Raw genomic sequence first — 27,857 nt, 5'->3', positions numbered from 1 at the left:
ATATGGTAGAATCAGGCCTGCCAAGAGGTGGTATCACGCCCAAAGCATGATCTTTGGCACCTAAAACTTCAAGAATAAGCGATAATATTCCCAGACCTCAACCCTGCAAAATATAATTCAGTTTTGACTAAATAGATCATTGGTTATACACTTGTATGTGTCTCTACTAATGTTGTTGAGGAGTACCATTCATGTAGTCAATCTGTGAGACTAATTTTGCTCCACCTAACATCTTTGGAATAACGAAATTTGACATGGAAGGCCATATTGGCCGAACCCCCTTGTATATTTGATTTACTTTGTGAATAATTTATTTTGTTCTTGGATTTAAGATTAGTGTTAGGATGTCACGATTATTCTCAAATAAGAGTTAATTAAAGAAAATTACCACACGTGTCTACAATTAACTCATGCTTAGGTATGTTTTGTAGGGAAGTTACCAGTATGGTTATATGTTAACTTCATACCTAATCATCCCCTGACAACTTTTTAGGCTTATCCGACCAGATTGTAGGGCATGGCACTGCCTTATATTGTCCAATAATACTAATTTTACCATAAATGGAAGCCTTATACTCACTTCGTTCCGAAAGAACGCATTTTGAGCTTTAAGGATATTCGATAGCATTATTACCATATTGAAACCAATGTAGAAAATGGAGTAAAATTCTTTGGCATATTACCATATTGCACTTCCTACGAATATAGCTATAAGCATATTCTAGAGAAGATGGAACACTTAACGAGTGGATTACACCTATTCAGGCCCACTATGTGGTCGGCCAGAAGCCTGTGATTCCAAAGGAATTTTCGTTATGGATGTACATTTGGGATATCTAGGATGATCCGTGATGCACCGTTTTGAGCATCATTTTACCAAAAATAAAGACATTATACCTGGACGCGTATTATGTCTTAGCACCCTTCATCTTTTCAACAAAGGATTAAAAATGAGACATTTGTGGACAACCACCCTACAGATCATTTAGATACTTTATAGTATTGGTTGATGCTTCTACATGTTAGTCACACGCGTGGTTGTTGTCCACAAGCTGCATTCTCCACACTGGTGGCTCAGATTAACAAGCGCAGGGCTCACCACCCTGATTATCTGATCAAACCTATTTGATTAGATAAGTTGGAGAATTTACATAAAAAACTTTCGATGGATATTGCATGTCGGTTAGATTTTGAAGTTGAACATCTAGTCTCATGTTCATACCTAGAACGACCCAGCAGAAGCATTCATTAAACGCCTTCAAATGTTTGCGCAATCGATTGATCATACGTACAAAGTTCTCGATCTTTGCTTGGTCCGCCTGAGGCCCGTCACGACCCAACCTTATAAAGCTCATGTTAGTTGGTTACCAGATACGAACCCGACATATCGCATTTGCGCGTCTTTAGTTGTGCAGTCTATGTGCCATTTTGCGCAGCCCTTACGTACAAAAGAAAAAAAATGGTTATCTCAAGGAAAGATGGAAATCTATGTCGATTATGATTCTCCTTCTAATATTCGTTACTTATAACCTTTGATAGATAATCTCTTTATAGCTCATTTTGCAGATTATCACTTTTATGAGACAATCTTCCCGTCGTTAGGGGGAGATAAGAAAGTTAACATTCCTAAAGAACAACGCGAATTATCATGGACGTCCCCACTATGTCTCATTTTGATCCCAATCTAGATCGTCAAAGTATAACCAGACATTTCTTCTGATCTAGCAAATATGCATGTAAAGATGAATCTACCAAATGTACGACGGACCTTCGTCCCGAAAGTAGGAACGCCACTACTATGGTCGACCATCGTACATTGGCGGCTAGCCTATCAATTTGTCTTGCACCAAAAGCATGGAAAATCACTCGATTCGAGGATTCACTTCCCTAAAAGTGGAGAAATATGGCACGAACAAATCAGCCCCTCGATCGTCATCTCAATCTTTTTCATCTCATGAGATTAAATCCGGATTATTCCCGAGACCTAAAGTTCTTGGTCCAGTATACTAGTTTGGATGAGATATGGAATTAGAATAAGATTATCATAGATGATGTTTCATTTATATGGTAACTACCGAGATAAATGAAAAACGACGATAACAAACCGCACGTAGAACAGATTGGTCAACTAGAAAAATCAATTGATGACGAATGAGATGAATGAAATAGTTCAAATGACACCTTGTGGCTCAAGGCTTCTCTCATACGCCATGTGATTGATTGCAGTATTACAAACGTGGTTGTAGTATCTCTGGGATCCTGATACGAAAACTATATGGAGTTTCCAAATTACTTACATGTATTGATTCAAATAGTTCTAGACCACAAGAACACCATCTTGTTCTAAAGATGCCTTCACTTTGCGGATGCAAAACTATCTGGATGGATGTGGTATACCCGTCTAAGTGAATATTTGATCAGTTAGGGATATATGCCCCTACGTGTACAAAATTTGAAATTGCTAAAGTTGAGAAAACTAACTCGCACCTAAAGTTGAACTTTAAGATTAATGATCTTGGGAGAACTCGACATTACCTTGACCTAAAGTTTTGAGCTAGTTCTAATGGTATTTTGGTCCACCGGTCGAACTAGACCCAAAAAGTGTTACGTCTAAGTATACCATGATCCTCTGTACATTAGATGCGAATGAGACCTTTACGGAGGGTGTGGAGCATAATGTTCCATATTTTAACATGAGGCAACCATATCTAAGTACCATTGGCGTTTGTTGTACTTAACTCAATGCACTAGAATCAAACATCTTATATGTTGATAATCTTTTGGCATAAAGCAACATTGCGCCTACACGCCACCACCAAATTTGGTGTTAAAGACGTTTTTCCCTTACTACAGATTTGGGCTTATCTATCTGTATGCATCTCAGAATAGATCACACCCCCTTAATCTTCAAAATGATGCCTACCTTGTGGGATTTGCTGAATCAGACCATTTGTCTGACCGCACAAGGTACATTCCTGCATGGTTATGTCTTTACTATTAAGGAACACCATAATATCTTGGAGGTCAACCAAATAGACCTTTTTTGCGAAACCTTTGAATCGTTCCAAGACTCAATGTATCTCATCACGTGAAAGATATAGTCGAGAACTCTTGTTGAGCATTTTCAAAATCCCTACGATTTTCATCTATTGTTTAAGTCCCAATAACGATCCATGAAGACAAAGATGTATGTATCAACCAGATCATGATACATCTGATAGGATTTTTACTACCTGCAAAAATAGAGATAAAACCACTTAAAAATACTTGCAAGAGAACAAGGTAGTTGTAGTATAAACGACTGAATCAAGGTCGTTTGCCGTAGGGATTGAGTGAATAATTTGTATTTAAACTAATTTTTAATTAACTATTTGAAAACAAAATTTGGAAAAAGGTGATTTTATGACTTAAAATATTAAAAACGAATTTTAAATTAAAACAATTAAAGAAACCAATTTGAAAGGAAACAATCTTAGAAAATAATGATAAAATGACATTATGGTTCTGCCGTCCCCTTAACAATCTTATGTAATTTTACCAATTACTTATGAATTACACATGCAACTTTGAAGGTTAGGTTTTCCTTATGCATATTCTACTTATGGCATTCAAGCTAGAACGTATATCAAACATGCAATCCGTCTGTAGCATTCAGATGAAATATAAACATGCATGACTCATTACGCTTTGTGAAAACCCTTTGAAAAACCATGCAACCCCTAAGAAGTTACATTCACCCTAGGTGAAATTACAACTATCAATCACAAAAAGCAATATTCAATCCTCCAATGGCATTTTAACCAAATGTATCTGATTACTTATTTAAACATCCTAATGGTAGCTAAACATTAAGATATAGAGACAGTTTAAACACAGTGATTAATAATTCAAAGTATGCATGCATAATATCATAAGCAATTAAATAAAGACTACATATTCATGCTAAGGCTCAAGGCATCGCCCTAGCAAACGAAAATTAGTTACAAACAACCATAAAACAAAAATTCTCCAAATTGATGCCTGAGTTCTCCCCCTCCCCCCCCCCCCCCCCCAAAAATTCCCTAATGGCTAAAAAGCCTTATTTATACTACTATAAAACAAAATCCTACCTAGAAAATGTCTTCTAAAAAACTAGGCAAAATAATAGAATAAGATAACTAGGAAATAAAAGGTTTCCTATTTAAACTGGAATTCTGATTTGGTCCCAAAAGATCTCTTTTGAAAGCTGAAGACGTTCCCTACAAATCCTCAAAAGGAATCTTCCTCAAAATATGCCATCTTGACCTCCAAAATACTCAAAACGTCTAGAAACATCAATCTAGAAAAGCTGCGCGCTGGGCCTTTATTTCATTGCCACGGTCAAACGGCTTGGTAGAAAAATCTAAAACATTGATACAGTCATCTTGAAAGACTCACGAACATCTTCCAATTGGAATCACTCCAAAATTCATCCGTTTGAATATTTTTTACTCTAGAGGAAGTCGAATGTCCTACATTGAAAATACATAACAAAGTATCAAAATTCTACCGAAATAACCAATAAACTATAACTAAGATTAGGGTAAAATATAAAGTATAATATTGACTTATCAACCTCCAACAAGTCAACACCAAGCATATTATGTCTGCATCAGCATGAGCATCAGAAGATTGAAGTCAAGCAATCCGATCCCAGACAATCTTGCCGACCTCTACACAACGTCACTGCCGAAGTGTACCTTCCAGAAGCTTGTTCTAGGAATTGGTATGCTAACTTTCTCACTTGTGATGCTTGTAGTTTCATTCGGAAGTTTTGTCAAACTCAAGGGGAGTATCCAGAAGTATACTCACTTGACCTTAATATACTTTTTTTGCCCTACGATTAGGAGCATTTGTTCCCACTGGATTTTTGCAACCTAACTAGGTTTTGACGAGGCACCCATCCTGGGTTGGTCGTACCCTTGTGTACGTTCTACTTGCATCCCAAATAGGTATAGTTTTGACTTAATGCAACTTCTCACTTTTCTCCTTAGTCTATGGGTTTTTCTCCCACCTTAGGTTTTACCATAGCAAAGTTTTGTGAGTTTTACTACCCATGCATTCTTCCGTTTGTTTTGAGACTCGTGGTCGCTACTTGTGCCTACTAGACGAGACGATTTCATCAACTACTTTTACATTTACCTGAAGATCTGATACGCCATCTACTTGAGTATTTACACACTCAAGGGGGAGTGTTGTGACAAATGTTCTTATCAATAATGTGTGTGTAAATCATAAGTAGAGATAGAATATGAATCTTTTGAGATCTAAAAGATTTTTCCTAATAGACTTTGTATTACTTAAAGAGCAAGCTTCTCTAATCCTTATTACTATAAATAAAGGCACAAGGACTGGAGAATTAACACACAATTCCTCAAGCCTATTCTCCACTCTCTTTCTCTCTATGCCGCACCCCTCAGTTAAATATAGACTAGAATATGTGAATGATTTTTCCTCTTTGGTGCAAATAATAATTCTAATTTTTCTCTCAAGTCTTTTTCTCTTTTTGGAGGGCGAGAAAAAAAGTACTAAGAAAGGAAGAAATGTTGGAAATTTTTTTTTTTTTTTCAAACAATAGATTTTGTTATATTAGATGTTAAATTAGCCACTGACGGGGTTAGAACCCACGCCGTCATGCAAGAGCTCAACATCTTTCCACCTTTGATTTATAGCCTCTCTCACATTGGCTATAGGACCAAATGTAACCCATGTGTTTGCTTAGGTTTTCAAATTGGGTATTGTCTTTAATTTAACTAATTTTATTTTTGTAATAATGTTGGTGATTTTCATATAATTCCCGTTTGGAAAGGTAAAATCACTTAAAAAGAAAGCGCATGAGAAGTGCTTTTCCATAAAGTCACAAGAAAAATCACTTGATTTATGCATTTCTCCATAAAATCACTCCCTTTACACGATTTTATAATGAAACACCTCTCATGCAATTCTTCACAACATTGATTACGACTCTCCCAATATCACTTCCAAAGAGACTTTTAAGAATCGAAGATGTGCGTACCAAATAAACAAATTTTATTCTTTACATCAAGTTAAGTCAAGTCAAAGGTCCACTCAACTTGTATTGCACTTGAATCATTCATCGTGTTAAACAATGCTTGTTCTTCACAATTTTAATAAAGATTATAACCCTAAATTATTCTTAATCTCATCACACTCTCTTCCTTAAATCCCTCATGACATCTCTCCACTTTACCACCTTATTCATCTCTGAAACTTTTACCTCTCATCAATATAGATTTTTATGGTTACATTTGGATGCAAAAGGCAGTTCCGACCAGCAAGTTTTGCCGGAAACTGGATCCAAACTTCAACCTCGCCGTCAAATGAGGAAGGTAAGTAGCACATGAAACGCATATAAAGAAATTCTACCTCAGTACCTCCACTATCCCGACCGAAAACAAGATTTCGGTTATTTCATCAATCACTAGTTCTAAGACTTCCCAACACCTTCATCAAAGTTTGACTCAAAAACTAATCACCACATCTTCATCACGTAACCGAATATGTACCCAACATTTCCCAATTTGTAGCTGATTCCGGTCAGGATATTCATCATTTATAATGTAAAACCAGCAACGCACCACACATTTAACTGCGCACAAGAAGCGCAAAAAGACTTCTCATACGCGTTGCATGATACCATTCAAGAAAATAACAAACACATCAACAGATATAAATCTTCCAACACAGCATTATTCACCTGTCAACTTTAGTGCTAGTAAGCTAGTAAGCCGATCGAGAACTTGCCGGCACAGCCCGTGCCATTTTTCACACACAAGTAGTAGTACCTCTCCTTCACATCAGTTTGCAGCATGTCTGCATATCATTATTCAACACAACCTCCAAACAATAAGATGCTCTATACTGAAAGCATCTACAAGATCAGCTTCTCTGGCAATTGCTCGCATGACCAGGATCGATGGAAATTTTCAGGACCGAAGAACAAACTGTATAGACAGTCTTCTCATTCTGCAACAGGAAGATGGACGTGAAGAAAGTAACAGGGCACATAGTTACAAGTGGGAGCTTCGTGGCCTAAATACTAGTTTAAAGTGATGCCATTTCCTTGTAGGATACCTGCCCTCGGTCACCTCACCATGCATGCAGAAACATAACTCATAAACTAAGGAGAATCTTCGTATAAGCATTTCAATGGCTCACTCCACGAGAACGACTTTACGAGATATGATGTGCAACCAAGACCTATGACAAGTACAAAACTTGCTAATGAAATTCAGGCAATACATATAAAGCCCATAATTACTGTAATATGAGCATCGTGAGGAACTAACCACCATAATACCAGATGCAAGCTATTTACATAGGAGACAATTAAGCAATGTCGTACTGCATCCAGTTCAGAAACCATGGAATCGTAAGCAAAGCTTTGGAACTGGAGAAGGAACATCACATGTAAACAACAGAATGGCCCCTTGCTTTGTGCTTTGAGCCAATAGAGTCATGCGCCAGACATGAACAACTAATCCCAAATTCAAGGTAAAGGTAGAAGCAAATTTAAAATCTTGTTCTCTTCACTTGTGACGTATCATCAAACCCACCATCATGCCAAGGCTGCTCAACGTGTTTGTAATTAGCTTCTTGGTCCTCAATCCCTCTTATTCTTCTAGGTGCATTTCCTGGCCGATTCTTAATCCTTCTGTCAAAGTCCCTTCCCCTCAAATTGCCTCTTTCTTGAAACTCGGTACTATCATCTGGGAAGAACCTCAAAGGCCTAGGTCCATCCTCTCCGTTAAGATGAAATGTCTCACCATCAGCACCATTATAAGGTCTGAATGAACGGACAGGTCCACGTCTCTCACCAAATCTTCTTCTCTCATCACCATTTCCATCACCACCAAGCTCATGCAAACGACTAGAATGCATGGGGCCACCAAAGTAATCGTCATTATTTGGCCTCTCTCGAGGATCTATGACGTCAAATCTCCTGTTTCTGACTAAATTCCGGCCAGAAGGACTCCTATTAGGAATAACAGATCTTGTAGGACCGTGGTCTCTTCCAGAATCCATATTCCTCAAATCATTTGACGGATTCCTCCTAATCACCATCTCTCCGGGAAAACATGGGCCATCGGGGGATCTAAACCTCCCCATCCTGTAAACTGGTGGAGACCTTCGATGAGTTAGTTCTCTAGGACCACCAAACCCATCTGGGGATCTTCTTCTAGGAGACGGCCATGGCCCAGGAGAGCGAGTCCTGGACCTTATTGGTGATTTTGACCGAACTCTAGGAATCCCTCTCCTCTGTACAAAAGAAAAGTTCCGATTTCCTCGTCCAAATTGACCATCTACTCTGTCATATGAAGGTTGGGTACGAGTGAACATGGGGTTTGCAAAATCATTAGGGAAACCCCTCATAAACTTCTCGTTATGCCTCATTCCAACCAAATTTGGAGCATCTTCACCCATGCATCTGGTTGGGCTAATATTTCTTGGATTTTGGCGAGGCATGTGTGCTCCAACAGGAGACCGCCTCCTTGAGGGTATATGGTAGGGAAGTGGTCCATCATTTGAAAGATTCCTTCCTCCACGACCTGTACCAGCAAATGCACTATCTGAAGCCATATTGTAAGTATTATATTCAAGGTCAGCATCAGAAACATCGAGGGCATATTTATGCCTGGGGACACGATAGTTTGTTTGATTATTATAAAGCTCCGAAGCATAGTTACGATCAGAACCCCAATCACCACGACTATTCATCCTCCCTCTACCACGTCTAGGAGCCAATCTATAATATCTCAGTGATTGATCTTGGTATCGCTCCCTTGAAAATACGGGGTTTCTGTCAATATATGGTTCAACTCTGGGGAAAAGAAAAGAAAAAAAAAAAAAGTGGCAAAAAGGAAGAAGATTGAGATTAGAATACAACTATTAACCCTAAAAACCAAATAAAAGTGAAAATAGAAAACAAGGGAAAAATAATCACCTCCCTCGAGAATGTATATTATCTTCCTCTGTTGCTACATCAGGTAATATTTCTTTTCCAACTCTTGATGGCAAAGGCTGTCCTGAAATAGACCTCGATTTACTCGGAGAAACAGTTGAAGATCGAGGCAAAGTTATTATCCGGCTCCGTTGTCCTCCATAACTGGTATCCTTAGCAGCATTATCACCACTACCAGATGTTTTGGACAAATTTGAGTCACTCATTGGTGCCAGGTCAGTGTTATTTACATTCAGCTTTATACACTGACCAATATCCACTACAGTTCCTTGGCTTCCATTAGTGACTTGCTCGGAGAACTCTGCATCCTGACATTTCTGGGCATCCATCTTCCCCGATTGGTCATCAGGTTCTGCTGACCCTTCAACACCAGCTCCGCTGGTTAGATTTTCAACAGCTAATGGTTCTTGCAAACACATATCTTCATTAGAGCCCTTATCAGATTTATCATTAAGAACTACATCAAAAGATTCTGTATAATTATTGTTACTTGTTTCAGCAAGATTGTCTTTGTTGTCTTTTGCCTCATTATAGAATGAAGTAAGATGAACATTGTTAATAGGTCCCACAAACTCCGTCCCTTTATTATCTAAATCGTCATTATCATCATGTTCCACTTCTCTTGCCTTACATATTGGTTCCTCTACAGCAGTAAGCTCAACTGACACTTGGACCTTGCCATCTTCATAATCATTACCCTTACCATCTTGTTTAGTATCCATAGCTGTTTCTAAAGCACGAGCACCATCTGATTCACAATCAGAACCATAAGAATCTTCCAGCATATCCGCAGATATATTAATCTTTTCCTCATCACTGGCACAATCCTCACCACTTCCCCGTGAATCAAGTAACTGATCATTCATACACTTCAATTTACAACTCTCACGGTCAATATTACCATCTTCTGTTCTCGTATTGTTTCCCTTAGTATCAAGACCCTGAGATGCAGCAACCTGATCTTTGATTTGACAAGCTTCCATAGGCGCATATTCATTAACGTTTCCTGAATGCTTTGTCACATCCCTGCTCATGGTCAAATCTGTCTTTCCATCACGGCAAGACATCTCTGAAGTCATAGGCAACGTCATGTCACCAGAATGATTATCCACACCTTGTATCAAATGTTTATCCAGTTGGACTGATGTTCCTTCAATTGACTTGATGGTTTCTCGAGTATCCACATGAGTTGGTTCAGATTTTATGGGTCTAGGATCAACTGATTTTTGGGTGCTCGTATTTGAAGACTTAACAGCTCCAAGATTCCCCTGCTCAACAACTCCACACTTTACTGCTCTACTACAATCTACTAGTCCTGTGTTACTGGGTTTAGATACATTAACATCCAGCTTGACACCCTCATCAAACGGTTCTGATTTCACAGTTTTATAATTACCCAAGTTCAAATTTCTAATAGGCCCAGACAATCTATGTGAGTTTATAGCAGATATCACCCTATGTAAATCCATTCTGCTGGATGAACTAGAAGGGTTTTGACACTGGTTTGACTGCAAGGAAGGTGAACTAAGGTGCAAAAGAAGGGAGTCATTGGACTTGTACTGGTTAGCAAGTGTGGATGAGTCGGTCTCATTAGCTCTGTTCTGGCTCTCAACAATGGACAGTTTTTCTTTGTTAACACCAGCTCCAACCAACCCAGTTTTGCAATCCGGCCCACCAGTTGCGTTACTCTCATCAAAGGATATGGAAGAATCAATAACAGTATCTGTCCATGCATCCATTGGTGTATTCAAATCCCAGTTTGCTCGACATTCACTCATATCAGCACCAAGGGAACTCAAACCTTTACCACTACTTTCACATTGGCTGCTGGTTTTTTCTTCACTTAAAGACAAATTCAGTGACATAGGCTCCAAGTTATCCTGATTCCGGTAACTCCAGTCACCACCAATAACCGGTCCTGTCACAGCTGGAGCAAGATGTTCCTTTAAACCTAATGACAATTCAGTTCCCTCAGCAACAGCAGGCATTTCTTCTTTACACTTCACTTCTACTTTACTTTGGCTATGCAAAATCTCCTTCCCTACAGTAGCTGCAAGAGCTTCATTTGGTGCTAAAGTCAATTCACTTTTCCTTAAAGTCAACTCAGGTGCAGGATTATCAGACAAGATAAGCTTCCCTTTCCTCCGGATGTCATCCAAAGCACTTGAGTGAATTCCGGGGATGGGTTCTTCGAGTTTGACTTTAAACATATTATCATTTCCTTGGGCCACACTAACATTTGCAATGTCAGAGTTTCCTCTTCTATAATCGGATTCAGGAATCTTTTTGGCATCAGAAAGTCCAGAACTGGTGATACTAACAAATGAAGGAGTCAACCCCCGAGCTGGGCTAGATTGTTCCTTCAGTATTGAGTCAATTTTTTCTGGAAACAAAGATGGTTCTTCAGGAGGAGGTGAAGGAGGACTCATGAAAAACCTCCTTTTCTTGATAGGAACACCTGCACTATAATCACTAGATTTCTGGGTGACGGATTTAACCCCAGTCTGCCAACAAAAGATTTAATTGATCAATATTCAGGAAAACAATAAATTTAAACGAGGCTCTAATCTCAGTTAGCAGTAATTTAGAAAGGAAATAAACACCTCTTCATTTCCCGATACCGGCATGATTCCAAGATTTTGCAATCTTATAATTGACCCTTCTCTCTCTGTCTATAAATCAAAGTCTAGCAAATAGCAGGACGCGGTAATCGTTCTCAAGTCACTTTTAAGATCACCACTATGACAAATATGCAACTACAATCTATTTTCTAAAAACCAAATTCAGTTAGCTGATAAGATGGTGCAGTTTCTTATCTTCTAGCTATCAAACTCTACCAAATTCAATCTCCTGCACACAACCAAAACAAAAAATAAAGCTACACATTAGCAAGAGAACTCGATTACAAATGTGAATTAATTCCCAAATAAAACACCAAACTCTCAGCCAACGACATGGACTAATTGGGAAAGTATGGTATATGCATATCTGAAGACAAGTAAAGAACACATCATGGCTGATCGGTGAGTGAATTTTAATTTTGTTATACTTTATTTTGCCATGACTTTTCCTAATTGAAATAGCAGAAGCAATTATGCAATGTGAACATACAAAATAATACTAACAAATATATATATATATAATATGAAAACTATATTCAACCAAATTTGCCAACTCTAAGATCATTTCTAGAATAATTAAGTAACCAAGCAACAATCTAAACACAAAATTAAATCCCTAATAGATCCCATAAAACAAAAGCACTTTTCCCAAAAGCATAAGCAGAAACAGAGACCCTTTATCCGTGCTGTTTAATCCGTAATAAATGAAACCCAAAAAACGAATTTCCCCAGTAGCATCTCAATTCGAAGCGTTACAATTCAAACGAAACAAGTTCGGACGATCCATTTAAAAAGAAAGAGTTGTGCTTCATAAATAAGCACTTCCACTTTGATCGAAAAAAAGTCAAAAAAACATTTTCACAAAAGCCAAAAGCCGCCGACGAAACCGGTGGCGACGAATCAACCAATCCGATCAACTAAAGTCGACGGAAACGAAATCAAAATCTTCGAAATAGAAATCAGTCCAGAAACTTCCAGGAAAATACCTGAAATCAAATCGCAAACGCGTTGACGAAAGAGGGAAACGAATTCCGAAGCGGAATCGAAGAAGTAGGATGGAGGAGGAGGAGGGATTACCTGCTGGGAGAGAGTCCGGAGGAGCTTTTGCTTGGTAAAAGGTATGAAAGTTGCAGGAAATTGAGGAGGACGCGGTTGAAGATTGAGAGAGAAAAGCAAAGGAGGAAGACTGGGGGAGAGGGAAAGGTTAGGAAGGAGGGAGAGAAAGAGAGAGAGGAGAATCTAATCTAATCTAATCCAAAGGGTGGGTCCCACCATGTTGTCCAAATTGTTTGTCGGCCTGGGGTTTGTGATTCTACTTTTCTATAATTGCGGTCCTACCATTTATAAATTCATTCAATTTTTGCACACGCTATTTGGTCATACGTCACTATCTCTACTACTCTCTTATATGTACGTTCGGAATTAGTTACTTAGGTAAGATACTTCTGCTCGTTTTATTGTACCGAGTTCATCTCCAACTATTTGGTCTAATCCCACCCTCTCATCCGTTTTTTTTTTACATGTATTGTGCAACAGTTGGGTAAGACAATGCGATGCTAAATTGCAACAAATTTGATTCGACGCTCATAAATTCGAGTTGCACATAGATGCATGTCCGGCATGGCAATACCATAGTTAGGTTAACTGATTAAGAGAGTAACGAATTTAGAATTCGATTCCCTTTTATAAATTGAAGTTGTTTAGAATATCTTTTGCAGGCAACGCACATTGTGTGGATGGAACCTTACACTGACGTGTTCCGCAAATTGCCGCCCATGTTGTCACTTTAGGTTGGCCTTTCCTAGAAGGTTCGTTACGAATTTCCAATTTTTTTTCCTTGAGTATTTTGGCTTTTACTTTTTTTTTTCTTGCTTTAACTCTTTTTACACGCCAGAGAAAGCAACAAAGCATGACCTTGTTTTTTTGGGTTCACATTGTTTAATGATTTTTTTTTAACAAATGACGTTATCTATATTAAGGGAAAATAATCGGCTTAATCTCATAATGTGTTAGTAATAATGTGGTTCAAATTCATTTTTTATAAGAATCGAACTTAAGATATTTCACTTACAAATAAAAATGAATTTCACTAGATCATTGTATTAAGTGACACATTCTCTAATGTTTCTTACCTTCTAATTTTTGTAAAAGCTCTTATTTACTACATGATATTAGAGATGATAAAATGCCACACAAAACTTGTGTTGAATGTTGTTAATATGTTTGGGAAAAAAAACTTAATGTGCATAGAGTTTCTATTGTAACGGTCACTATTTGTTTATTTTGCAATATTTTTCAGAGTTGACAATGTTGTATTCAAAGAGTGTACCTTTACCGGTTTTATTGGCATTTTATGTACAAAGCCTCTCATGGAGGATTATGAAGTGATTGAATCTTTAGTTGCACAAATTAAAGTTCGTTTTGAAATGCTATTTGTGATCTTGTGTTTGTCACACTAAAAATATCTGGAGGTACGAGGCTATCAGATTGGGCAAGTTGACCTTATTCTTTTATTTGGAGTCATTTTTATTTTAATATTGTTCGAATTTAATCCAAGAAGTCCTCTTTAAAGGAGAAACGCTCTCTAAAGCAAACATTAAATTAACTTCTTGGTATTAACACTTTTTAAAACAAAGATTAAATTAATTGAGATCAATTAGTAAAAGCAATTAAGGATAAACACTCTCTAAAACACAGGTTAAATTAACAACTAAAAAATAGTGTGCACTCCAAACTATCTATATCTGTCATTTAGTACTATGATTTTCCCTAAAAGACAAATTTGAATCACATTATTATTATGACTGACTCATTGGCCACTCTCTCATTTTCTTAGTATAGATAATTCCGTATGTTCAGGAAAAAAAACTATCGATATCCAACAATAGAGATATATAAATCTCAAAAATACTATTTTTACCATCTACTTATACCATCATTTGTACTATCTTTCTAACATGGATAGAATCCGCATGCGTTGACAAGCTCATCTTTGTTAGAGAAATGACTCAAATGATGGTACATATAAATGATAAGTATAGCATTAAATCAACAGAAAATTAAATACCAGCAATTGTATTTGAAAACTGGGACCCATTACTTCGATTATTCATCGAAGAAATCGCATTCGAATTTTAAATGCATCGCAGCTGCAAGTGGCCAACACAATCATCGGTCACTTGCCACTGTTGCCAGCTGCAACCATGCGCATAAAATATTGATTATATCAAAAAGAAAAGTACAATTATAGGGAAAAGTATAAAAAATATTCTAAAAAACCAACTCACAAAAAATATTCTTAAGCGCTGGGCAATGTCTTACTTTTCCCGTGCTTTGATTTTCTTTTAATTTATTTGGTTTGATGGTTAAAATTAAGAACAATGTATGATACTTAAAAATAAGCAGGGATAACATTACTCTTTTGTTTATTGCACGTATAATATCAACAAAGCCATACAATCGAATCATAAATATGAATTGCAATCATAGCGAAATATATAATTCAAAATCACAAAGATATAATTAGAATTACTTAGCTAGTAAAGCTTCATCACTGGCATGGTCTAAAATATCCATAATATCTCGATATTTTCATCGAAATTTTCGTGTTTTTGGACTACCGATATTTTTTTGGACTACCGATATTTCCGATATCATTGATATTTTAGACCTTACTAAGTCACTCCATGCAATGTATAAAGTGTGAAATATTGTACTAATTCATTATATATAATGATTATGGTGTGTTTAAACTTCTTTCATTAATTACTACATATTTTCTACACTCAAAATGTTTGTCAACTCGTTATATAATCAACTTAAATCAGTTATATCTATCATGCAATGCATTTCCTTCCAATTTTTTGTGATAAACTAATAGATAACTGACTAAATAAACATCCTTCAAAGTTTCAATAAAAATTTCCAAGTTTTTCTTACAATTTCCGTGGTTTTTATTCAATTTTTATGGATATCGATAATATCCCGATATTTCCATCGAAATTTCCTTGTTTTTGGACTACCGATATTTCCGATATCATCGATATTTTATACCTTGATCACTGGTAAAGAATTCTCTCCTCAAGCTTAGAGACACACTTCATGTTAATAACGTGTTGTAGTACATAATATTTAGAGAGGAGGGAGAGATGGATGATTAGAGAGATGAAAGAAGGGGCGTAACCATCTCAGCTTGATTCTATTTTCTATTGTCCTTGTGCTTTTATTTGTGGTTTACTTGCCCTCCACGTAATATAAATCATACAAGGAAAAAAAAAACTTCCACATCTTATAATTTGTTGTGGTTTTGTCATCTTGCTATTTTTTTAAGTTAGATGCTTTATTAAACATAATAAGATAATAAATATTTATTCAAAATTCAAATATGAATATCAAAAAAACATGACGGAGCATAAACAATTTTTTTTAAACAAATATCAGTGCAAGTAACAAATAAGTCTTGCTCCTTGAAATCGTGAACATGATTGCAAAACTGTTCAAACTTACGAGAGATTTTTTATTGTGCTAGGATTATGAATCGTACGTTACCAAGTGTAGTAATAAAATTCGTTGAAATTTTATTTTCTCAAGTTTGCAACCAATTGTATTATTACATATGTTATACTGAGTCGTGTTTTCAATACATTGAAAAATTTCTCTCTGACTTACAGGGACTTGCCTGTACATGGTTCTTACTAGCTAACTGGTTAAACAATGATAATGTCCCTGATTTGGAACAACTAATTGTTTACTCCAAGTTGGCAGGGAAAAAACAGCCCAACGGCATAGTTCTCTTTCAAATTCAGAAAAGTGAAAATACAGTGTCAGCACACAAAGGCAAACAAACAGGAAGAAAATGAAAATGTATCTTACACATACTTCATTGTACACAAGTACTTGTCATTCCTCTATCCTCACACTCACAAGTCGTCACTTACATAACTCTGATTTCACTTTTTAGGAGATGTGATTACTAAAGTCGAGGTTTGTTGCATGTATTCACCCCATTTTCCATGTTTTAATTCGAGAAAGATTATTCACCTCGTTACTACACCTGCCATTCTCACTGTGCTTGTCTGCGGCCTTTTTCATCAGTACTGAGCCGGAGTGCCTTAACATGTGTTTGATGGCTTTCCAATTGGTCTTCGACTTCGTAGTAGTATATCCTGAAATGCGACGTGAATTTATGTAAGACACTGTCCAAGTCGGTAGCCATGAGAACTAGGGCTTCAACATCACCAACTGCAACTAGGGATTTGGTTGCCAAGAGCAGGTTGCCACGAGAGTATTTCCTTGACAGCCAAGGTATCAGTATTTGTCCATATAAATCTCCTCCCCTTAGTTGCAGATCACAAGTACAATCTTCAATCTTTACAAGTCCATCCACGATCAACACCATCATTTCAAATGGTTTACCCGCTTCTATAATAATATTGCCGTTAGTATACTTCCTGGGCTTAAATTGCTCACAGATTGCTTTCAACTCGAATTCATCCATGTTTTGAAGCATTCGAACCTGCAAAATAATTCAGAGATACATTTAATTTAAAGAAAGGGTGAATTTGGACCATATTTAATGATTATGATGTGATCAAATTTTACAGGTATGTGAGTCGCCCCATATAAATGCAAAGTCTGAAATAGTTTTGGAAGTTTTTTGTAACTTGCAGTTTTCAAGACCCGTACGTCTGTCATTTTTTTTTAAACAAACGATAGCGTTAATGGATTAAATAGTTAGTTGTTATGGGGAGGAGAACTCAAGGGCACCATGGTACATTGGCATAATTTCTTTTTACCACTACGTTAAAGCGTTATTTGACCAAGTATGTGTGTCTGTCTAGAAAAATAATTTCGTACACGCTTATTTATTTATTTATTTGAATTGAACAAGTGTGTGAGACTAGAATTAATTAATTCGGAATCCTCTACTTGATTAATTTCTAATTGTAATTAGTGTAAGAGGGATTAATACAACTTTATATATATTGTAATATTTCCACACATCAATACAAAGAGTCATAATTCTATAATAAATCAACGGAGAACCAAGATAGAGAAATAATAGGAGCGTATCAAAATATATATAAAAAAAAGTGTGTGCGGAAGTTATAAAAGTTACGTAAGTGGATTTGAAAGAACTTAATTACCTTCTTCATCGTATTCAACGGCATACAACTTTGGATAAAAGTTTGCTGATCCAAGGAAAGAGTATTAGAAGAGACCATCCAAGTTACTTGCTTCATCGTCTTCAAGTTCTTGTTGCACCTTTTTAATGCATGCAACTTTATATCCCTATTTTCTCTTTCAGGGATACTTTTTTTAGCCAACCACAATTCTATACTCTCGAGTTTTCTCCTCCATCTTCTTTTTTTTCTTCAACTGCTTTCTACGTTTCTCTCTTCTTCCAAGATCCAACTGCATATATGTCTATCCACAACACCTAAGTTACTTCATGAGTTCGTTAAAATATCTTACAAAGTTACAATCACTCATCACAGTATCAATTCTGTGACGAACGTAGTAAGGAAACTAATTTTATTTTTTTAATCGAGTGGCCACACAACATTTTTCTCATAAAACTCTGGTCTTGTTACCTGATCTAAGTTTTCGACTGAACGTATTTGGCTAGGATATAAAAAAAAGTTTAATGAGTTATTAATTAATTAGCAACTAATAATTTATCCTTCCCAGGGAGAGAAACCAACCAACTATATGCATACATATATACTACTCAAATTAGACACAAAGGACATAACAAATTTCCTTATAAGCTTAAAGAATGGGATTTTCTGAAAAGGTTTGCGTTACCAACCTGCAAATTTCCGATGAGATACAGAAACAGTAGCAAGCCAGTTATAGAAATAAAAGCTGCAAAAAGGTTTTCCCATCCGTCGATGCTGGGCTCAAGGTTTGAACCTACTGAACGGCAAAAATGAAATGAAACAATATATTTGATACAATTTGATGGCGCGACAAGGATACACAAACCAAACTTTTTGAGATCCATTTCATCAATTCGTGCAAGTCATGCGACCTAAAAAATTGGGGTAGGTGACATATTTCCAAAAAACGTTTTGGGGGGGGGGGGGGGGCGTTTGTTTGACCGGATTAGAGGGGACTGGACTATACTAAACTGTAGTCCTGTATTTGTTTCACGCCGGGACTTAGTTTAATGGGACTCACCTAGACTAAGTCGGACTAAAAGCTTCGTTGAAGGGTCTTCGCGAGGCCCCCCGAAATTGGCCGGACTGCTAAGCCAAATCTGATGGATTCACCCCTCCCTGTTTCGTTCCTCCCATCTGCTTCTATCTCGTGTCCCACAACCCTTTTTCAAATCCAGATCTCGCAAAATTAAAAAAAAAATACAAAAAATTTGCAACGGGATGATCATGGTTGTTTCAATCACACATGCACCTAGAAAAATTCGAACCCAGATAACCCAGAAAATCCCAAAATTCAAACTTAGAAAACTCATAAACCCAGGAAATCCAAAAAAACAATGCAGTGGGATGATCATGGTTGTTTCAATCACACATGCACCTAGAAAAACCAAACCAGATCCAACCCTTATCCTCCACCTTTGAGCCAATCACACATGTAGCCCACCTCCTTCAATCTCTTTCTTGCTCTATGTTTTGATTCTAAGATTTGCAAGTGATTTTGTGAGAGGAAGTGAAGAGGCAGGAGGAAGAGGTGAAGTGCAGAGGGGGCGAAGAAGATGAAGTGAAGAGGTAGAGGATTTGCAATAAAAGAATGAGGAACAAAAATGGGAGAAAAGGGGAATGGGGAGGGAGAGGCGGAGAGAAAAAATGATGAACAGAGATGGTTCTAGAAAATAGGGAAGAAGATATAGTAATGAAAAAAATATTAATTGATATATTAAATTAAAAATAAAATATTAATAAATATAGATTAAATAATATAATATTATAATTCTGCTTCTTAATCCGACACTGCATCAAACGCTTGACTAAGTCAGTCCAGCTTAGTCTAGTCTAAGCTAATCCAGCTTAATTCTTGAAGCTAGTCCAGTCCGAGACAGTCCGGTGCAATAAACGCACCCTTAAGGTTTTAGTGGTTGACTGTAAATTTTTTTTAAGTGGTGAATGCTAAAAAATGTAAATAGTCAAGTGCCATTTCTGTAAAAAAAATATTCTTTATTTTTAACAAATCATAGCTCTTTATATATTTTTTAAAGATAAAAAAAGATTTCAAATTTACAAATCTCAAATTTCGTAGGCCCCACCAATAACAGTTCGAGAACTTCTGAAAGTAATTTGTCCACATTTGTATACTAGATTGAAGGTGTATACATACCAAAGTCAAAGATCGTTGAATTTGGTGAATTTATTAGGCATACTTCATTACAAATGTGATATTTCTCACTGTAATATGATCATGACAACCAAAGTTATTAGTGTCACATCTATTTTCCTTTCGACATGTAGATTGCCAGCAAATTGTCATTCGTTGAATAGAAAAAATAGTACCATAGAACTCAAGTATCTAGAGGACCAACAAGTTTAATTAATTAAGATTTCTTTTCACAATATAGTCACAGCATATAAGTTTTCAAATTCCTAAAAATTTAAAATACAACATAAATGTTATATTTGATCTAAATTGTTTTTGGATCATAGAGCAAAAGTACCTGGCTTAGCATGAGCTTAAATAAATGACCATAAAATCTAAGACTTACATGACTAGCAAGGATGTACATAAAGAAATTTAGTACTCCTTTAACCCATGTTGCAGTCTCTACAGACTCTCCAGTCAATGTAAGTTCCTTAGATGATAGGTAGATGCGAATAACTCATGGCACATATTGCAACAAAACCAAAAGGTTCATACTTACTTTCCCCATCTTTGAAAAGAAAATGAGAATTACTACCTGAACATAAAAACAACAATAAAATCAAGAGTTAATTAATTAAACCTTAAACCCTAAACTCTAAAAAATAATGTACAATATTTTGTCACGTATACAAAAATAAAGTTATTGGAATTTAACTCTAACAACAAGGGCTTCTCTTACCTGTGGAAGGGGAAGGATAGCTAAAATGTCAATTAGAATATTATATGACCCCAAAATCGTCTTGATCATTGTTGGAAAAAAATATTCCCGTAAACATCGTAATATATCCGTACTTTGATTGCCAAGTTCATTCATTAAATCTCTAGTGTTCTCAAAATTGTAGAATTGATAAGCAATGTCCAATATGTAAAAAACATCAGTGACTGATCGTAGAATAAGGGCTGTTATTGTCAAGATTCTGTCCATCAGTATGCACTTCATATCATCGTTGATCATCGGAACGTAAAGGAAAAATGGATCCAATAAAACAGCAAACAGACAAGATGCAAAAGGGGATATGCCATCCACACACCCTTTTTTAATTCTCACACACCCTTTGTTAATTTCTGTCCATTGATCCTCTTTAATTCATCCGATCCGAAGGCCGAAAATTAGAAGAGTGTGTGAGAAGTAAAAAGAGGTGTATAGATATCACAAAAAGTATCGGTATTAGTTAGAATGGAGTAACCATATTTAAACTCTTTCTATCTTCTTTACCTCGCCCAATGTGGGAGCCAACATAAACTACAGTCTAAAATTTTACAAAGGCAACAAGTTTTATCTTGTATTTAGGTTATACGTAATTTGACACCAATAATTGGTTTGGAAAAGGAAATAAAAATAAGAAAAAAATTTAAGAAACTAACCTTGCAACTTTGTTGACACGATAAAAACATCCTGCAACTTTCGTCGGGGAAGGGGGAATTTCTATAACTACAGTTTTCTCTCCCAAGTTCCTTACGGCTAAAGGTTGTTCGGAGCTTGCCATAACTCAAACTGTTAGAACTTCAGAAATCTTGAAGAAAAGATACAAAAAGCAAAAGAAAGAAGAAAGAATTGGAGAGAGAATCAGGCTGAGAAAGAGAGAGAAAGATGATTGTATTTTTTCAGTATGTATTTTCACTGTTTACAAAAACTGTTATATCTTATTACAAAGCTTTCTCACTAAGCTAAGAACTAACTGCCTAACTACCTTATAACAGACTATGTAATCTCTTGACAAGTGTCATTCATTTCTGCCATAGATTTATCTGTCACTCGGATGCTGGTTTTCTTCACTTCACTACTCTTACATCCCCCCTCAACTTCATGCTTGTAGGAGCTGAGCATGAGATTGCCGCAATGCAACTGAAACAATGGTGCAGATAGCCCTTTAGTCAATATGTTAGCATATTGATCAGATGAAGAAACATGTTGAATCTGAAGATCTCCTCTTGTTACTCGTTCTCTCACAAAATGGTAATCGATTTCAATATGTTTAGACTTGGCATGAAACACTGGATTTGTGGATAGAGCAATAGCAGAAACATTGTCACAATGAATCATGGGAGGCAATTGTAATGGGATGTGAAGATCACAGAATGATTGTCTTATCCAAGCAAGCTCAGCTGCAGTGATGGCAAGAGCTCTATATTCAACTTCTGTTGAGGACCTAGAAACAGTATGTTGCTTCTTCGAAACCCACGAAATTGGATTGGAACCAAGAAACACAATGAAACCAGATGTAGACCTTCTGTCATTTGGATCTCCAGCCCAATCTGTATCACTATATGATTGTAGATAGATTGGTCTTGATTGAAATCGAATACCATACTCTGAAGTGCCTTTGAGATACCTAATTATTCTTTTTACTGTAATAACATGTGATTCCATAGGATTGTGCATAAACTGACAAGCTTGATTAACTGAAAATGCTATATCAGGTCGAGTAAACGTGAGATATTGCAGTGCTCTAACAATATTTCGATACTAGTCAGGACTGTGATAAGGTCTCCCATCATCTTTTAGCAATCTGTGATAGGGAAGACAATGAGTAGCACGAGGTTTGCAATCTTGAATATCAACTTTGTCAATTAACTCCTTTGTATATTTTGATTGAGAGACAAATAAGCCATCAAAAGTATATTAAATTTGTAGCCCTAAGAAGTAGTTAAAAACTCCCAAATCCTTCATGTCAAATTCCTTTGTGAGATATGCAATAACATCAGAAACCAACTGAGGATCATTGCCTGTGAGAATCACATCATCAACATAGAGCAATAGAACAATCGTGCCATGTGATGTGTGTTTAACAAATAAAGAAAGATCTGCTTGAGATAGTTGAAATCCCAATCCTAGCAGAAAACTTGTGAACCACTCATTCCAAGCTCGAGGAGCTTGTTTCAGACTATATAGGGATTTTTGAAGCTTGCATACATAATTGGAGGGATGACTAGAACTTTGAAAGCCTTGAGGTTGTTCCATATACACCTCTTCTTGGAGTAAACCATGCAAGAATGCATTTTTAACATCCAGTTGTCTAAGAGTCCATTTAAATTGTGCTGCCAATGCTAGAATCAATCTAATGGTTGTTGGTTTAACCACCAGACTGAACGTTTCACCATAATCAATGCCATCCTCTTGACTGCAACCCTTTGCAACAAGCCATGCTTTATATCTGGATATCGAACCATCTGCATTCCGTTAGATTATGTACACCCATTTACAACCAACAAGATTTTTATGTGGTGGGAGGGGAACAAGAGACCATGTTTGTTGAGAATGTAGAGCAGTAATTTCCTCCAATTATGGTTTACTCCAAGAAGAGGTGTATATGGAACAACCTCAAGGCTTTCAAAGTTCTATTCATCCCTCCAATTATGTTGCAAGCTTCAAAAATCCCTATATGGTCTGAAACAAGCTCATCGAGCTTGGAATGAGCAGTTCACAAGTTTTCTGCTAGGATTGGGATTTCAACTGTCTCAAGCAGATCCTTCTTTATTTGTTAAACACACATCACATGGCACAATTGTTCTATTGCTCTATGTTGATGATGTGATTCTCGCAGGCAGTGATCCTCAATTGGTTTCTGATGTTATTGCATATCTCATAAAGGAATTTGACATGAAGGATTTGGGAGTTTTGAACTACTTCTTAGGGCTACAGATTCAATATACTTCTGATGGCTTATTGGTCTCTCAATCAAAATATACAAAGGAGTTAATTGACAAAGTTGATCTTCAAGATTGCAAACCTTGTGCTACTCCTTATCTTCCCTATCACAGATTGCTAAAAGATGATGGGAGACCTTATCACAATCCTGACCAGTATCGAAGTATTGTTGGAGCACTGCAATATCTCACGTTTACTCGACCTGATATAGCATTTTCAGTTAATCAAGTTTGTCAGTTTATGCACAATCCTATGGAATCACATGTTACTGCAGTAAAAAGAATAATTAGGTATCTCAAAGGCACTTCGGAGTATGGTATTCGATTTCAATCAGGACCAATCTATCTACAATCATATAGTGAAGCAGATTGGGCTGGAGATCCAAATGACAAAATGTCTACATTTGGTTTCATTGTGTTTCTTGGTTCCAATCCAATTTTGTGGGCTTTGAACAATGCTTTCAAGAGAGAGCGGGAGGAACAAAATCTTGCTTCTTGCAAATGGTTGATGCTGCAAAATCCCTTAAATTGGAAACCAAATCTGAGATCTCAAAATTTCTAAAACTGAAGTGTGTGAGTGAGTGAGTGAGTGTGTGTGTGTGTGTAATATAGATATAGATATATAGATGATGGAGTAGTTCACATTTTATCAAGCAATAATTAATTATTTTGCATACGATAAATATAAATTCATTCAATTTTTGCTTACGCTATTTGGTCATACGTCACTATCTCGATTCTAGATTACTCTCTTTGCATGTACATTGGTCGAGTCAGTTGACTGAAGCAGTATGTTTATTTTATTATTTCAAGTTGAGCAAGACAATGAGATGTTGAATTGCAGCGGTTTGTTAATTCATTTCAATGAACTAAACAAGCAAGTGAAGAGATGACCACAACGATTCACATGGCAACCTCAGTTTGGTCGGCTGTTTCGTCCCTAAAATATTCCCAATGCTCAGTGCAACTTCCCTTAATTTAATTAAGGGAACTTTAATGAAAAGCTCTCGGTACTGTTCATTTTAACGAAAAATCACATTTTTACACTAAAAAGTCAATCCTGGTACTATTCACTTTACCATTTATTTTGACCTTATCGTTAAAACTCAAAGTTTTCAAACCATTTTCATTAGTTTTCCTTTTAATTAAACCAAAGTTTCAAATGGCTTTGGATTGGCCTTCGTTTCCCGAGGACAAAAAATGTTGCAACAATCTCTGCCACTTCCAAGTGAAAAGCGGCGTGTGGGAGAGTGAGAACATGCAACATTGTGGTAGATTCGAAGCCACAGGTGCCTTCACGTGGAAGATTGCAAGTGAGTTTTTTTAAACTAATTATTTCTTAATTAATTCTATTTTCTTTCGAGTAGTCCACAGATCTTTATGGATTCACTTTACTAGCATCTCAATTTTCTTAATCAATTATTTCTTAATTAACTATATTTTTTAACTAATTCTTCAAATTATTGATTTTGAGTTTTTATCAATATTGTTTGGTAAATCTTAATATTGCGGGAATTGATTCTCTTATAAACCTGCACCACAGGTTTGTGATTAGGAATCCACAAAAATATAAGTCATTTGAAGAATTGCCAACCTTTATAAACCTGCGGCCCCCCGTTTGGTATCCTACTAAAGTTTTTTCATTATTTTTAAAAATGTTTCTTAAGACCATGTCTCGAGAACAATTATTTATAAGATTTAAAAACTTGTTTGGCTACTTAAGATTACGGTCTAGTAATATTTATCTTTACTTGTAAGTGAGAAGTCTTATATTCAATTATTGCAGAATGCGAATTTAAACTGCATTATTATGATTAGCCCATTATGAGGCTTAACTCACTCACACATTAGATAATATCATTTGTTAAAAATAAAATAAAAACTTGTTTCGTTTGAAATTAAAAATTATTTTTAAATCTTTAATAATTGAAAAAAGACCTACCAACCATTCCAATTCCTTGATCGAGCTGCCTGAGGAGAGAGGAAAGTGATGAGATCAAAAGAGAGAAACGAGAGAGAAAAGAGAGATTAGAAGAGAGAGAGATTGTAGAAATTTGGCGAGGTTGCAGAAATCCGGCAAGGCTTTTACCGGCGAACGGCAAGCAGGGCCGGCCCAGGCCCAGTGCAGGAGGGGCGACCGTCCAGGGTCCAAAAAAATAAGAGGCACCAAAATTATTAGGGCGGTATATTTATATATGTTTTTATAAGAGTATAAATTTATAAAATTTGATTCAAAGACACAGAAATTTAACTAGAAGTGGTGGTTTGTCATTTGAAAATAATAAGGAGGTCTTGGGTTCAAAACACCATGTGTGCTTATTTACTTTCCTTTTTTTTACAAATTTCTTTTTATAAGAGTATAAATTTAGAAAATTTGGTTAAAGGATCAAGAAGTTTAATTAGAAACAATGATTTTTGTTGTTTAAAATTAACAAGATGTCCTAAGTTCGAAATGCTATGTGCATGTTTATTCTTTTCAATTTTTACAAATTTTTGTTTGGTTGGTAATTTATTTTTAGTTACTATCTAGTAGCTATGTGGGTTGTTATTTTTAAATATTTGTTTTAATTCAAGTCTAATCTTCAACAAAGAATAATACGTAGACCAAATTTGCAAATTATATGACGTGTTATCAAAATGTTTAATTTAGTGCTCATTCATTAATAATACATATCAATTAAAGACTCGAAAACATCATTATTTTTTAGTCCCATATTGACAAGGTTAGTAAATAAGAAAAAAACACCTCACGATTTATTCAAAAAACACATTCAAAGTTCAAATGGAAAACAAAACTCATCATCTATCTACTTGTAAGCCCGAAGTTTTTTTGTTTCCCTCTCTCAATACAAAATAAATTAGTCTTTCTGTGTTTCTAAATTATTGAGTTTGAAGTGTTTTTCTAAGTATAATTTTTTCGATGTCTTATGTGTGAAAATAAATAATTTTCTTATATGAAGTTAGAGCACTTTTTTTTACGTCGCCCCGGACCTCAAAAATCTCTGGACCGGCCCTGACGGCAAGAAAGCATCGTGACCAACTGCCCTAATTTCCTACATCTCGAAGAACCCCAAAAAACTTACATATAGAACACATTGAACATTTGTACGTGACTGTTGATAACCATTTAAGGTAACAATTCATTGAGATTTTTCATCAATCAGTAGTCAATTGCCACTATTACCAGCTGCAACTATGTTTATCAAAAGGCTTTATAGCCAAAATGGTCTCTCAAATTTACATAAATCCTTACTTTGATCTCTGATATTTTAAATCGATATAATTAATCCATGAGTTTGTCCATAATCAATCATTTTGGTACTTCTATGAAAAATCTCCATAAAATAAGGATAAAATAATAAAAATACCCTCAATTTGTGTCAAATCATTTTGGCCTATTATTTATTATATTGAGGGTAATTTTGTCATTTTGATCCTTATTTAACATAATGTTTTCCCTAATGATCAAAATGATTGATGGTGAACAATTTCATGGACAATTTTTATTAATTTCAAATCTCATGGACCATTTTGACCAAAAAGCCTCATAAAAAATTATGAGAAATGCTAAGAGGACTCTCCACTACCTTATAGTTTAACGTTAATTTTCATGTCAACAAAATATTGTACAAAAAAATATGAAGTGGCAGAGAGTCATTTTAATAAAGTCCACTTGACATTTCTCAAAATTGATTATAGCAAAAAAAGAAAATACAATTATAGGGAAAAATATAAAAAATATTCCCAAAAAATAGAAAAATAGAAAAAGGCCCATGTCCTGAAAACTTGAAATGAGGCCGTACGGGTGAAGCTGCACCACCACCATTCCAACTACCAATTGACCAAAAGGCCCAAAACAACCAATTCTTGACTACCAAATTTGGCCCATAACAACAATAGAATAACAATAAAAACCGATCCATTCTACATTAAAAATGTCTAAACACAAACACATACGCTATAATCAATCATTATAAAATCTCTTGTGCATAAATAATGTTAAAGACATTAAATTTATAGATAAAGTTTGGAAAACTATAGAACATAAAAGTTGATGATCTATTTATTACTTACACATCAATAAGTACTTATTCTTATTAGTGACACATCATTTAATTTGTAAATTTAGTCTCTAAATTTGATATCTCTAAAAAAACCTAAAAAACTCCCGCCAATATTCAGCAACATATTAATACTACAAATATGATGAACTTTATTTTTACAACAGAACT

At 35.8% G+C, this 27,857-nt stretch overlaps 2 protein-coding genes, 1 long non-coding RNA gene and 1 pseudogene across 5 annotated transcripts; 2 read left to right on the top strand and 2 right to left on the bottom strand.

The window, feature by feature from the left end:
- Window positions 1–6,027: 6,027 nt before the first annotated feature.
- Window positions 6,028–12,845, bottom strand: LOC126629730 (uncharacterized). Of its 3 annotated transcripts, XR_007625838.1 has the most exons (5): window positions 12,700–12,845; window positions 11,605–11,851; window positions 8,984–11,505; window positions 7,329–8,860; window positions 6,028–7,239 (listed from the first exon to the last, which is right to left on the bottom strand). XR_007625838.1 is itself a non-coding variant. In XM_050299834.1 (4 exons), the coding sequence occupies exons 2-4, from the start codon at window positions 11,626–11,628 to the stop codon at window positions 7,552–7,554; spliced, it is 3,855 nt and encodes a 1,284-aa protein (XP_050155791.1). In that variant the 5' UTR covers window positions 11,629–11,851; window positions 12,700–12,845; the 3' UTR covers window positions 6,028–7,551. The 3 variants fall into 3 exon arrangements, 2 of the variants coding, with proteins under 2 accessions (XP_050155791.1, XP_050155792.1); XM_050299834.1 differs by having other exon boundaries at window positions 6,028–8,860; XM_050299835.1 differs by having other exon boundaries at window positions 6,028–8,860; window positions 12,609–12,843.
- A 255-nt stretch (window positions 12,846–13,100) lies between these two features.
- Window positions 13,101–14,049, top strand: LOC126629736 (uncharacterized). The gene is made up of 2 exons (XR_007625839.1): window positions 13,101–13,261; window positions 13,341–14,049. It is a non-coding gene; the product is annotated as an uncharacterized LOC126629736 (long non-coding RNA).
- A 2,361-nt stretch (window positions 14,050–16,410) lies between these two features.
- On the bottom strand, window positions 16,411–19,426 carry LOC126629734 (putative cyclic nucleotide-gated ion channel 9; annotated as a pseudogene).
- A 3,836-nt stretch (window positions 19,427–23,262) lies between these two features.
- On the top strand, window positions 23,263–24,187 carry LOC126630231 (uncharacterized mitochondrial protein AtMg00810-like). The gene is made up of 2 exons (XM_050300340.1): window positions 23,263–23,284; window positions 23,523–24,187. Exons 1-2 carry the CDS (start codon window positions 23,263–23,265, stop codon window positions 24,185–24,187), a joined length of 687 nt encoding a protein of 228 aa, XP_050156297.1.
- The last annotated feature ends 3,670 nt before the right edge of the window (window positions 24,188–27,857 follow it).

Source organism: Malus sylvestris, chromosome 7 (assembly GCF_916048215.2).
Source record: "Malus sylvestris chromosome 7, drMalSylv7.2, whole genome shotgun sequence".
NCBI classification, from domain to species: Eukaryota; Viridiplantae; Streptophyta; class Magnoliopsida; order Rosales; family Rosaceae; genus Malus; species Malus sylvestris.
Note: the sequence above shows the minus strand (reverse complement) of the source record. Positions and strands in the feature narration are given on the sequence as shown.